The 14,133-nt window shown below is 39.1% G+C and overlaps 1 protein-coding gene and 1 non-coding gene across 7 annotated transcripts; both read right to left on the bottom strand.

Annotated features, from left to right (window-relative positions):
* On the bottom strand, nucleotides 1-3,427 carry LOC104899202 (pentatricopeptide repeat-containing protein At5g46460, mitochondrial). 6 transcript variants are annotated; one of them, XR_007276200.2, is made up of 3 exons: nucleotides 1,434-3,427; nucleotides 491-1,291; nucleotides 1-401 (listed from the first exon to the last, which is right to left on the bottom strand). XR_007276200.2 is itself a non-coding variant. In XM_048647973.2 (2 exons), the coding sequence occupies exon 1, from the start codon at nucleotides 3,166-3,168 to the stop codon at nucleotides 1,462-1,464; it is 1,707 nt and encodes a 568-aa protein (XP_048503930.1). In that variant the 5' UTR covers nucleotides 3,169-3,427; the 3' UTR covers nucleotides 1-1,291; nucleotides 1,434-1,461. The 6 variants fall into 6 exon arrangements, 1 of the variants encoding a protein (XP_048503930.1); XR_007276203.2 differs by having other exon boundaries at nucleotides 1-384; XR_007276201.2 differs by having other exon boundaries at nucleotides 1-376.
* A 6,095-nt stretch (nucleotides 3,428-9,522) lies between these two features.
* LOC125492196 (small nucleolar RNA R71) lies at nucleotides 9,523-9,628 on the bottom strand. Its single transcript, XR_007268640.1, has one exon. It is a non-coding gene; the product is annotated as a small nucleolar RNA R71 (small nucleolar RNA).
* Between the last annotated feature and the right edge of the window lie 4,505 nt (nucleotides 9,629-14,133).

Raw genomic sequence — 14,133 nt, 5'->3', positions numbered from 1 at the left:
TGATTGATGTCCTTCAGAAAGAATACACCAGAGAAACATAGTGGATACTCCCCCATTCATGTTTTCATACAGATTCTTGAGAGCATAAGCAATTAATGAGTCTAGCAAGAAGCAGATGACAATGACATACTCTAAAGCAGCAGTAAATGGATAGTTGACTCCGAGCTTTTTAGCAATAGGTTCAGACTTTCAGCAGCAAGCAGGCTGACTGACTTTGAATTTTCTGGCCCATCTCGACAGTTATCCTTATTCAGATTTAAGATTTCTTCTCTCATTCACCTCTGCGATATTTGTTGTCCTTTGGAAGCATAATTGATTTTTCCACGGCCAACATTTAGCCCAGAAATCACAACCTAACCCACGATCCACCACTCGGCTAGTCAGCTCCTCAATATAGAGAACTGATTTAAGAGATTATGTACTGATACAACTAGAACTGACAATTGAAACACTATTAAGGATAAAATCATTAGAAATCTGAAATACCTACCTATCTATTTGGCATCGTGCATGTTCAGCAGCAACTTCATCTATGAAGTCCACAAGAGGAGAGCTTCTTAACTTGTGGACATGTGGATGAAGTAGTCTCACTGTGCTTGTTCCATCCCCTGCTACATCCTGAAGTGTTCCAAATCAGCTACAATGCTTTATGCACCTTAGAAAATTTTCCTGATTGACACATCTGGAGGTTATCAAATGGATTTTCAGGTATCTGAGACATGTCTTGAGGAGCTTCTGACTCTAGCAAAGCTTTCGCATGTTCTATTTGGGTAGTGAATCTCGGATCTAGATCGATCAGGTTGAACATAGAAGATGCCCATATAGCATAATGCGCTCACAGGTGGCTGATTCACCACTCGGCTAGTCGCATGTGCTAATTCACCCTTTATAAAACTTGTAAACAATTTCAATAAGACCTCAGACTTTACGGAAAACAATGATAAATTGTTACAGTTTATTAGCCGAGTCATCTTTTGATGCCTTATATTCCGTTGATTATTACCATTGGTGGGAAGGTTTGTTAAAGTTAGTTTTTGTCGTTTTCTGCAATATAGAAATCTGTTAGAGAAAATCAAGGGAGAATGTCAGAAATGATCAGGGATTGGCAGAGCTACCTCTATTTAAGATCTTGTTGGTCCATTGTACTGTGTATTCAGAAATTAGTACAAAATATCCCTCTCTCTATCTCTCTCTTTATCTTTCTCTTCTATATTCTCTCAGTAAACTATTCAGTGTGAGGAACTTAGAATTCCCCATTTCTATTCTCTTGTTTGGGTAAATTCCTAAATTCCTACATCATAAATAACCAAATAGGCAAGTCAGAAGAACACTATGAGAAGATTAAAACATACCGAATCTTCATTAATCATGCAAAACTTCACAGAGAGACTTTTGATGAAACCTCATTATGATTAGGTAATAGTGCTTTCTACCTTCATCTTATGCAAGAAAAGCATCTAATCAGAGCTGTAATCCTATTTGTGGAGTCTCCAGTGGGATCTGTTCCCAGATAAGATTAGACCTTTCTCCTTGTTGATTGAGCCAGCTATATGCTTCTTGTTTTTCAATTTTTCTCCTTTTCATCTGCGATCTTACTCTTGACACATCGCTCCATCTTCCAGCTGAAGCATAAAGATTAGATAATAGAGTGTAAGCCGCACTGCAATGTGGGTCTACATCAAGTATGTTCTTTGACACTCTTTCAGCTATCTCAATATTAGAGTGTGTCCGACATGTACTCAGGAGATTTAACATCACCACAGAGTTTGCTTTCATCGGCATACTCTTGATAAAGTCCTCTGCTTCATCTAATTCTCCGCATCGGCACATGATATCGACCATGCAAGCATAATGCTGATCATTCATCTTTATGGGAGTATACTTGCTGAAAAACTGGAAAAAGTGCCTTCCTTTCAGGGTCATTCCAGAATGGCTAGCAGCATAAAGCAACCCTGTGAAAGTGATTTCATCAGGTTCTACCCCAGCACGCAGAATCTGTGCAAACAAAGTAAATACCCAAATAGCATAACCGTGCTGTGCACTCCCAGCGATAATTGAGTTCCAGGAGACAAGATTTTTCACTTTTATACTATCAAAAGCTTTTAATGCATTGAGAATGCTCCCACCTTTAGAATACAAGGTGACGAGTGAATTTCCCACAAATGTTGAAGTCTCAAGTCCCAGCTTAACTGCTTCTGCATGGATAACTTGTCCTCTACCAAGAGACATGAGTGCACAGCAGGAATTCAATACACTAGTGAAAGATGACTCATTAGGGAGAACACCCATTTTGATCATGTCACTGAACACTGTCAATGCCTCATCATGCTTGGAGTTCAAACTATATCCTGTTAAAAGGGAAGTCCACACAACTACACTATCATGCACATTTTCCCTAAAAATCTTGCTAGCATATTCAGGTTGCTTACAATTCGCGTAGAATGTTATAAAAGAAGAAGCTATAAACTCTTCAATGATACACCCCAGCTTCACGATGCGAGCATGAATTTGGGTACCAAGCTCAATAGCCATTGAATTGGCACAAGCTGTTATCAGACAAGGAAATGTACTTGCTGTGGGCTCAATGCCATAACCAACCATCTTCTTAAATATTCTCAAAGCATCAACACTTCTTCCATTTTGATCAAGCCCGCTAATCATCGAAGTCCATGAAATTATATTCCTACAGGGCATCTTTTCAAACACCTTAACAGCCTCCCAAACTCTACCATTAGTAAAATACCCATAAATCATAGAATTCCAAACAGCAACATCCCTAAAAGACATTTCATTGAACAATCCTTCTGCTACATCTACCTTCCCAAATTGCATATACCCATTTATCATCGTCGTCCAAGAAACAACATTTCTCTCAGGCATTTTGTCGAAAAGCTTTTGAGCAATGGTCAAATTCTCACAGTCCAAACACCCTTTTAGAATTGAATTCCAAGCAATTGTATCTCTCACAGGCATTTGATAGAACAGGTTGAGTGCATCTTTCAACCTACCATTTTTTGTATGATTATTGATCATCTTGGTACACATATTTACATTGGAATATGAAATCGTTCTGTATTGAGGGGACTTTTCTAAGTTTTGATATGTTACATGACCCAAAATCGACCAGCAGAATCTTGTGGTTTTAGGTATGGAAAGACTCATCTTCATAATGAGAAACGAAGGTTTTCTCTCACATGTAACAATAATTTGGGAAAGGTATCTTACATCACGCGAAAAATGGCGGGAAGAGTTTGCATAGCTCGGTTGCGACTTGCGAGGTCAGCACCAAGTATGCACGCACAAAAGATGTGCACTTATCCGAGAGCTTTACCTAGTCTCCCCTTAAGACGAGATAGAACAATAACAGGTGTACGCAAAGTGTGAGTTAAGCACGTAATTGGATGCTAAACTTTTGCAGTTTAGGTACTCCAGTGGATTCCACTATCATAATTACCACAACCTTATATTATGAGGTGGGTAGTCTACCCGGTGGGTTAACCAAGTTTTTTCCGCAAGAAAGATATTCAAAATAAAATTTTATTAACTTTCGTAAGTTCATTTGGGTTGTTAAATTGACTCGACTTCCCAGACGCACATCGACACGTATTAAGACAAATACAACCATTTGATCCATTATGGCGTGTTTTACTTCCTCCTTTTGTCTTTTGGTATTACTTGATTCCCTCCCTTATACTTTCACCTTCACAAAAGTACTCAAAATTCCCTATGTAACTCTACTTTATTGGGTTTTCTCCTTCCATCGTCTTTTCCAAAAGGTCATTTTTAACTCATTTTTTCTCAACTGTTACTCCAATAACATGGTTGAAAACTATCTTTGGTCCCCTCCAAAAAGGAATATTCCAAATGTCCCATATTCTAATGGTATATCCTGTTTTCTTATTATTTGGATGTTGTTTGGAAAGTGTGAAACAACCTTTGTTTATTTGTTTCTGGTTTAAATAAATAATCTACTTATGTAAAAAATTTGTTCATGTGGTTTTAACCTAGTTAGTGTTGTTACCTTGATAGTGTTTAGCGTTTTGTGCTAGAACTGTAGTTCATTATTGTTTTGTGATTTTAGTTTAATGTCTTTATTTATTTTTAATTATTTCGTTCATGTATGTGTTGAAGATTGAATTTTTGATGGTTTAACTAATTACTAAAGTTGATTATTTAGTTGTTGAGTTATGAAATTGTTGCTTGATGATGCTAGTTAAGTCATGTGCTTTGTGCATGATTATTCTATGATGAATTAGGTTCAACAGCCTTAGACAATACACACCAACAATTTCAAGAGCAAGATATTATGACTTTCCACATTTTTGACAAACAAGATTGGGAGTCCAAATTGAATGTTGAGTCGACGTGTAAAAAATGGCGCATTTGGTCAACGCTTAGGCATATTGGTTACACTGATCAACCTATTTTTTGGGGGAACACAACATTTAAGAGTTGGGCACTTCAAGATATTATCTACAACAATGGCATGAATCTCATTTGCTTGATTAACTTATGGCTTCAGTAGCGGAAGAGGTAATTCTTCAAAATCAGACATAATTTCATTGTGGGTTACCACATAGCGATTATCGTCCAATAACTGGTTATGCAATCATACTCGGTCACTAGGGGGTTGTGCATGGCCATAGACTACTAAAATGAAACAATCACAACCATCTCCTCCAGCTAATAGTTCGCATGCAATCTCCTCCTTGAAATCCATTTATATTAGTTAGTATATGAAACAACATTATTATAGTAATAATTCCATGAATTTAAGAACAATAGTCTTTTAATAAAGCAAAGGGATTAAATCATTAATTACCTTTAACTTGGGTACTGGAGGTGGATCAGTTAAAGTTATCATTTGATCTTGGATGCTCGTTGATCATCAATGGGCTCTGGAATAATAATACTACCCTTCTTCAATACAAAAGTTGGTAAACTCATTTGCTATAATATTGCGTTGAAGTTATCTGTCATCTCCTCCCTGAGCTCCTCCCGAATTGCAACCTTGATAGGCTCCAAATCTAAAGCCGGCAAATTCACACTACTTACACGTGATTTTGTTTTTGTAGTGTATTGATAATCATATACCTTTCTCAAACCGAGGTGGATACCTCCTGCGCCCCTCATGCATCCACTGTGGTACTTTCCTAAAGTTTCGTGCAATGTATCAATATGTGCTTTAGGAGTGAATTCACCGGTTGCCTTTTTTTCTTTCAAGCCAATCTACATAAGGATAAGAGAGAAATGATCATGCATGAAAAAGTTATGTTATACCTTATATAACCATAATAAAAAACAAATCGCGGTTAAATTACTAAAAATCTAAGAATTGGACACGAAATGGCCAAATAGGCGTAAAATGACATTTACGTTCCCAAAATTCAACCAACAATAAATTGAAGGTTAACAATATACACACTACTTATATTATACCTTATATGGTCATATTCAAAAAGAAATTGGGGTTAATGACTCAAAATCTAAGAATTAGACGCGAAATAGCCAAAATAGGCCTAAAATGAAATTTACGTTCCCGAAATTCAATATAATTTGAAGTAGGCCAAGCGACATGATTATTGTAAATATTTTCATTCTACCTCATATTATCATATTCAATAGAAAATTGTGTTTACATCACTTGGAATACAGCAAAAGAACATTTTTTTGTTTACTTACAATATCGTTGGTTATCTGTTATGTACCGGGATAAGGCAAGACTTTTTTTCCCTTTGCATCAACCCCATGCATGGAACACCACCAATTGAGGAATTTATTTGGTTGTCGAGCCTGTGTAATTGTGGTCGTAAAGCTAGTCCCCATTGTCATTGTCGACCCCGATGTGGGGTAATGGGCGAACATCCACTTCCCTATCGCCTCATTGTACGAATGAGCACCCAAATGATGATAATTTTTCATAGCTTTTGCACTCGCACTATTTTTCTCACGTCTTGCCTAAAACAAAATTACAAACAAAAGGTTATATAATAATACTGCAGCCAAGTGAGTAAATATTAATAATATATTCTTAAAATAGCTTGTGGGGGTAGTGTTTTCTAGTGGTTGAATAATTGTGCTGGTGGTGATATTGAAAGTATTAATAAGACAAATTAAATCAATGAAGGCTTGAGATGGGCAATGGTTTTTTCAAGAAAGTACCCTTTTCGTTTTTAGGAGATTCAGATAGTGCCTACTGCAACGTGCTATGAGTTTAGCTCTTTATTCTTTGTTAACACTGTTTGATTTAAGAGTTATAAATATACGGTGTTTGTATATGCTTGCATGATTAACATTATTTGTTACCCATTCAAAATTATTATCATGAATATGCATGCCTAGACAAATCTCTCTTTCTTAATTCCATTGGATTATAGTCATATTTATAAATTTTTACACTAAGATTTTAGGAAAAGTATCATATAATTCTTGTATGGGGGATGACTATGTTTCATACCGGTTCTCGGGAACCGCTAACGACCATCTTGGTTAATATATTTGTTACAGGGCCATTGACTTCATCATGCCGATTTTATCAAGATACTAGGCTATTCTCACATGGGTCTGGGCCTGATCCAGCTACTATCTAATATGCCTATGGGATTAAGGATATGTGTTGGAATAGGATAGAATGGTATCCAACCACTAGGAGAAGAGTCCTATCTTAACAGGGATACTACCGTCTCCTATAAATACCCCATTAATCTAAAACCTAAGGCCCGTTCACATATATTATTATACTCTACTTGAGATACATCGGTTATTACCCATTACTGACTTAGGCATCGGAGGGGCGTTCCTCGGATCGACCCCCGAGGTTAGTTTACATGCTCTGTTTTGCAGGACACCTAACCGGCTCATACATACGAAGGATACCGGTTCACTCCCCAACATTTATTCCATATCGGAACAATTGGCGCTAGAAAGAGGGGTGAACTATAATTTTAGGTCTTAAGCCATAACTTTGCCAGCATACAACTCTCATGGATCCTAAGAAAACTTTCGGGATGCCGGAAACTGATGAGAACAATGTCCCACAGGGGAAATCACCATCGGGTTTTTCGACTCCCCAACTGATGGTGGGATCTTCCAAGCCACCTGCTGAGAAGGGGAAGAGTGTTAATGAGGCCCCTCAACCAGGTATCTTCGAAGCAGTCTAACACATGGTCACTCCTGAATAGCTCAGGAGTGTCACAGAGGTCTTCCAAGCCATGACGAGCCAGACAACACCGATCGGTTAAGCCGGCAAACGTCCCTGAGTAGGCCCCACAGCCTAGTGAGAAAGATGCGTTCTTTGGGAATGGGTCACTAGGGTGACTGATGAATGAGCTTTTGTGCTCATTCAAGGTCGTCTTTTAGGCTCCTTATTTTAAGCTTTGGTCGAGTAATTTTCATTAGTTTTTAGTTCATTTTTGTGTAATTTTGTGTCCTTGAGTCTTTTTGGTGTCCTAGAGTAGTTTGTCATTGTGTTTTGGTGTTGTTTGTGTTGTTTTGCAGGTTCCCGAGGTGGCTCATGGCTTTAGTTAGGGTGCTCTCACCATGCTGGAGCTAATTTTGCTACTTCAAGCTCGAAGCTACCGCTCCTCATTAGAGGTCCACCCCAACTTAGACAGATGTTTTGGATGGGTTGCAGGTTGCCAGGATTGAGCCCTTCATGCTGAAACGAGCGCTCCCCAGAATCCTCCAGAGCGAGCGCTCGTGAAGGAGCGGGCGCTCCCCTGCGCTGTGGCCGACACTTTGTTTTCTCCGCCATGATTTAATATTTTATTTTGAGGACCATATAAAAGCAAAAGGGGGTAGAATGTAGAAGGGGGACTGATTCTACTTCTTTAGTTTTAGTTTTTAGCTTTAACACAAGTACAAAAACAAGAGAGAGAAGGGGTCACAACTTCAATCTTGAGGATCTCAATTAATTTATGCACTCGTAGTGGATTTTAAGCTTTAAACTCGACAATTATTTCTTGTAATCAGTAAGTTTGTACTTTTTGCACTTGATTTCAGTCCAAGTAGTTACATGTTTTGAGTTTCTTTAGTTCATCCAATTTCTCTACTCGATTTCTACTTGCATGTTGGTAATTTGTGTTTCTATGTATGTTATGCTGTTTATCATGAGTAGTAAGTAGTCCCATTTTTGGGCTTGGGGGTGAAACATCTCTTGTGACTATGAATAGTTGATTGGAGCATGTTCATGGGATTATGAATGTGAAAATTGAGTTTTAGTGTAATTTGAATGTGGGTCTCTTTGCTTGATCACCATTGAAACTCTTCTAAGATATCCTAATTGCAATCGAGAGGTGAATTTAGGATGTGTAGCTCACAAAACTCACTTGTCTTGAATTCACTAAGATATTAGGTCTTTGAGTCAAGATTTTGTGAACTTGATGTACTTAAGCATGTTGAATTGAGTAATTACCACGAGAGTAGAAGTTAATTTCTTAGTCTAACATAGTTCTAATATGCTTGAGAAGGTGATTAGTTATAGCATATAGTTCACTTCATCACATCCATACCTCAATTAACTAGTTCTCCATTGACTATCTCATATGAACTTAGATTGGAGCCTCATCTGAAGACCTACTTTCATCATATTGTATTCTCATTATAACTTAATGGCGTGCCCTAGTTCAATATAACCCTCAATCCTAGTTGTAACTGAGACTCATTCTCTAATATTCCGAAATTTGTGTTCACTATCGGTTCTCCCTTGGGTTCGATCCCTTGCTTGCCCTTGCTACTTGTTAGTGGGTTGGGTTGAGGTGTTTTATAAATTATAATTTGGAGGGGATCCTTGGGCCTTAACGACACCCCGAGTGCCGAGATCCTGCCTATCAAATTTTGGCGCCGTTGCCGGGTAGCGGAACGGAGGTGAACTTTGGATTGATTGTTTTATGAGTTACGGTTGTTTATTATTTCCATATTCATAATTCATTGCTTGGGTCGTTAAGTCTGTCCTTGTTATTACTAACCCTCTGCTTAGCTTTGGTGTTGTACATGAGCACAAACCTCGCAGGTGATACTCCATTTTCAAAGAGGCAAAGGGGTAGACCTCGAGTTATTTCACCATCTTCACGAGTAAGAGTTAGTGATACATCGGGCTCATCTTCTTAGGGCACTCCAACAATTTCTTTTTATCCTTATAGAATGGTCGGAAATCAACAAAGAGCTCTTGAAGACTATGGGGTTCCAATGGGATTCGAGGAGAGAAGTGGTATTAACCGTCCGCCTCTTCTGGATGGTAATTACGAAGTTCCAAGCTAATTGATAAGAATGATCCAGGAAAGACAATTTGAAGGGAGAAGTAGTGAATGTCCTTACAAGCATCTTACTCACTTTGTAAAGTTGTGCAACATTGTTAATGAGCATAATGCTACTCAAGAGCAAACTCGACTTCATCTCTTTCACTTTTCTCTTGATGGTAGAGCTTTGGCATGGCTTGAGTCACTTCCCGTTAATTCTCTAACAACATGGGCGAAAGTGACTAAGGCCTTTTTGAGGAGATTTGTTTCGGAAGAGAAGACGGCGAAGCTAAAACGTCAAATAGCTACATTCTCTCAACTCGATGGTGAGACATTGAGTGAAGCATGGGAAAGGTTCAAGGACTTGAGATGGGCTTGCCCACATCTTGGTTATGACTTGGCTACGCTTTTGGGATCGTTTTATGATGGCGTAAATCCCATAACGCGTGCTAATCTTGATGCGGGTGCGGGAGGGCGGCTTTTGAAAATTAACTTGAATGATGTGGAAGCCACCATTGAAGAGGTAGCAAGACATAGTGGTTGGCGTGTTTTCGATTGAAAACAAAATACAAGGAGCGCCAGTAAGATAAATGTTCACAATTATGAAGCCTTGGCGTCCAAGTTGGAAGTTGTGATGAAAAAGCTTGACAAGATCAACTTGGCATCGTCTTCATCATCAAGCCCGATAAATGTCATACAACCTTGTGAAACATGTGGAGGTTGTGATCATGTGGCGGCTCAATGCATGGCCACATTGGAGCAAGTAGCCGCGATAGGGGCTCGAAATGACCCCTACGCACCTACTTATAATCCCGGTTGGAGAAATCACCCAGATTTTGGGTGGAAGCAAGGAAACCAACAATCTCACCAACCAAAACCCTACTACCAAACACAACAAGCACCCTTCCAAAACTAAAACCAATTCACTCAACCACCAAACAACCAATTTCAAGCCACTTCGAGACCACCTACTGGTTTCAATTAAGGGGGCGGTTTCCAAGCTCACAAACCCTCGTATAACCATCCCCCATCACAAAAGACTTCATTTGAAGCCTTCATGACCCAACAAACTAAATCCAATGCAGAAGTGTCCTCCACCATCCAACAAGTGCAAGCTCATAATAAAATGATGGAGACACAACTTGCCTAAGAAGCCCAACAAATTAGCCAACAACAATCTCAATAATTCACTTTCGAGCCAACCTAGTAGCAACCCTTCTAATCATGATAGAGTGAATGCCGTTACCTTGAGATCGGGGAACAGATATGAGGGTCCGGTTATGAAAGAAATTGAGGTTGAGAAGGGAAAAAGTGAAGTAGTTGTGGAAAAAAATAGTGAAGAAGATAAAAAGAAAGAAGGAGAGAATGAAAAACAAAAGAGTGACAAAATAAAAGAGGAAGAAGAAAAAGAAAACAGTAAAGGAGCGCTGACTCGACAATATCTCACGCCAATTCCTTTTCCATAAAAAGTTGCGGCGAAAAAGTTGAATGATAAACTTGCTTAATTTCTTGAACTCATGAAGGACATCCAAGTCAACATTCCATTCTTGCAAGCTATAAAGGAGATGTCGGCCTATGCAAAGTTTCTAAAAAATCTCTTGACTCATAGAGATAAACTTGATGATGCAACGGTTTCTCACCTTCCGCAGAATGTTAGTGCGATCATTCAAGGAATTATGCCGGAAAAGAAGTACGATCCAGGTGCTTTTCTAATTCCGGTAAAAATGGAAGATGTTGAACGAAAGAGTGCTTTGGCCGATCTTTGAGCCGGAGTGAGTTTAATGCCCTTAGCTCTAGCTAGAAAGCTTAATCATACTTTGGAGTCATCAAGGAGAACTATTCAATTGGCCAACAACACCATTAGAAGACCCATTGGAGAATTGATAGATGTTCCGGTTCAAGTTGGTAAGTTTACCATTCCTTGTGACTTTGTGGTGATGGACATGGACGAGGATCCTTGCACACCTTTGATATTAGGGAGACCGTTCTTAGAAACGACTAGAATGCTCTTTGATTGTGATAACAACACTATCACCTTGAGAGTTGAGATGAGAAAATGGTGTTCGGGTTCTCAAGGTTCATGAAAAAGCCACTTAATGAAGAAGTTATGAGAGTTAATGTGCTATATGAAGAGATTAGGAAGATGGAGAGAGCCATGGAGCTTGAAGAACCTCTCCAAAGACTTTGTGGGGGTGAGATAGGTAGCGTACACTATAAGAAGAAGAATATGAGAAACTCCTCGATAAGTCCGAGGTCTACCACTCACCACATGGAAGGTTTGAAGTACTAAATGTCGATTTGGAGGGGAGTTTTACGCCTCCTCCTAAGGTAGAGTTAGAACTCCTCCCCGTCTCATTGAAATAGGAATTTCTCGATGATGACAAAGCTTTTCCCGTTATTGTTAATGCGAAGCTAGAAGACACCCAATTCAAAAATTTGATACATGTTTTGAAAGAAAATAGGTGTGCCTTCGGCTACTCGCTTAATGATCTTAAGGGGATAAGCCCATCGCTTTGTATGCACCCTATCTATCTTGAAGATGATCAAGCTTCCTCCATTGAACCTCAAACGAGATTAAATCCAAATATAAAAAAGGTTGTGAAAAATGAGGTTTTGAAACTACTTAAGGCTGATATAATCTATCCTATTTCGGATAGTAAATGGGTAAGTTTGGTCCAAGTAGTTCCAAAAAAAGAGGCTTGACCATAGTTCAGAATGTGCACCGTGAAGTTGTATCCACAAGGTCGATTATAGGTTGGAGGATGTGCATAGATTATAGAAAGTTGAACAAGTCAACCTGTAAAGACCATTTCCCAATCCCTTTCATTGACCAAATGTTAGAGAGGTTGGCGAGTCATATACACTTTTGTTTCCTTGATGGGTACTCCGAATTTTTACGAATCCCAATTCAGCCACAAGATCAAGAGAAAACAACTTTTACGTGCCCTTATGGCACCTTAGCTTACCGAAGGATGCCATCTGGATTGTGTATCGCTCCTTCAACGTTCCAAAGATGTATGATCGCCATCTTCTCCGACATGCGTGAGTCAGAAATAGAGGTTTTTATGGATGATTTCTCGGTGTGTGGTTCTTATTTTGACGTATGTCTTAATAATTTGTCTAAAGTGCTTCAAAGATGTCGAAAAATAAACTTGGTATTGAATTGGAAAAAATTTCATTTCATGGTAGAGGAGGGAATTGTTCTTGGTCATGTGATCTCTAGTCGGGGAATTGAGGTTGATCCCGCTAAAGTTGAGACAATCAAACGCCTTCCACCTCCAACAAATGTTAGGGGTGTAAGGAGTTTTCTTGGCCATGCTGGTTTTATCGGCCTTTCATTAAAGGTTTTTCACAAATGAACAAGCCTTTGACTCAACTTTTAGCAAAAGATACCCCCTTTGTGTTTACTAATGATTGTCTACAAGCTTTTGATAGGTTGAAATATGTGCTTGTTTCGGCCCTAATAATGCAACCACCTAATTGAGAGCTCCCTTTTGAGCTAATGTGTGGTGCTTCGGATGTTGTGGTGGGGGCCATTCTAGGCCAAAGGAAGGAGAACAAGCTTCATGCAATCTACTACGTAAGCATGACTTTAGATGATGCACAAAAGAACTACTCCACAATCGAGAAAGAGCTATTGGTCGTGGTCTATGCAATTGAAAAGTTTCGTCCTTACTTACTGGGGTTGAAAATCACTATATTCATCGATCACTCGGAATTGAAGTATTTAATGTCAAAGAAAGAAGCTAAGCCAAGGCTTATCCATTGGATCCTATTGTTACAAGAGTTCGACATTGAACTCAAGGATAAAAAGGGTGTGGAGAACTTGGTGGCCGATCACTTGTCTAGGCTTCCGTTAGAATGTATGGAAGTAGTTGAGCCCAAGATTGATGACTTAATTCCAGATGAAAAGCTAGTCGCAATAGTAAAGGATTCGGTTCTTGGTTTGCCGACTATGCTAACTACCTTGCTTGTAACTTGATACCTCCGAACTTGGATCTCCAACAAAGACGAAGGTTTTTGAGAGATGTCCAAAACTATATTTGGGAAGATCCTTTGCTCTTCAAAAGAGGTCCGAATAGTATCTACTGTAGATGGATTTCGGAAGATGAGGTTGGAAATGTGATTAACATGTGCCATTCTTCCCGTTGTGGTGGGCATATGGGTGTCGCCAAAACAGTGGCAAAGATCTTAGAGAGTGGTTATGGTGGCCTACCTTGTTTAGAGATGTGTGGATGATTGTTAAAAGATGTGATGCTTATCAAAGATCGAGTAACATTAGAAGGCGGAATGAAATGCCTATCAGCACAATTCTTGAATTGGAAGTATTTGATGTTTGGGGCATGGAATTCATGGGACCTTTCCCTAGCTCATTTGAAAATAGATACATTCTAGTGGGATGCAATTATGTTTTGAAATGGGTGGAAGCTTTGACATCTCCTACCAACGATGCCAAGGTTGTAATGAAAATGTTAAATATGGCGATGTTTCCAAGGTTTGGGTTTCCAAGAGAAATCATTAGTGATGAGGGATCACATTTCGCAAATAGGTCCTTCAAGGCACTTTTAGAGAAGTATGGGGCCCGACATAAAGTTGCTCTTGCGTATCACCCGCAAACGAGTGGTCAAGCGGAAGTCTTAAACTAGGAAATAAAGATGATACTTGAGAAAAATCGTTGATCGAGCAAGAAAGGATTGGTCAAGTAAGCTTGATGATGCTATATAGGCTTATAGAACGACCTACAAGACTCCTATCGGCACTACACCTTATAAGCTTGTCTATGGTAAGTCATGCCATTTGCTGGTTGAGCTTGAGCATAGAGCATATTGGGCTATCACGGCTTTGAATTTTGACCTCAGTTCGGCCGGTGAAAAACGAATGCTTGACCTACATGCAT

Source organism: Beta vulgaris, chromosome 7, assembly GCF_026745355.1.
Source record: "Beta vulgaris subsp. vulgaris cultivar EL10 chromosome 7, EL10.2, whole genome shotgun sequence".
NCBI classification, from domain to species: Eukaryota; Viridiplantae; Streptophyta; class Magnoliopsida; order Caryophyllales; family Amaranthaceae; genus Beta; species Beta vulgaris.
This window is presented reverse-complemented; position numbering and strand designations above follow the sequence as displayed.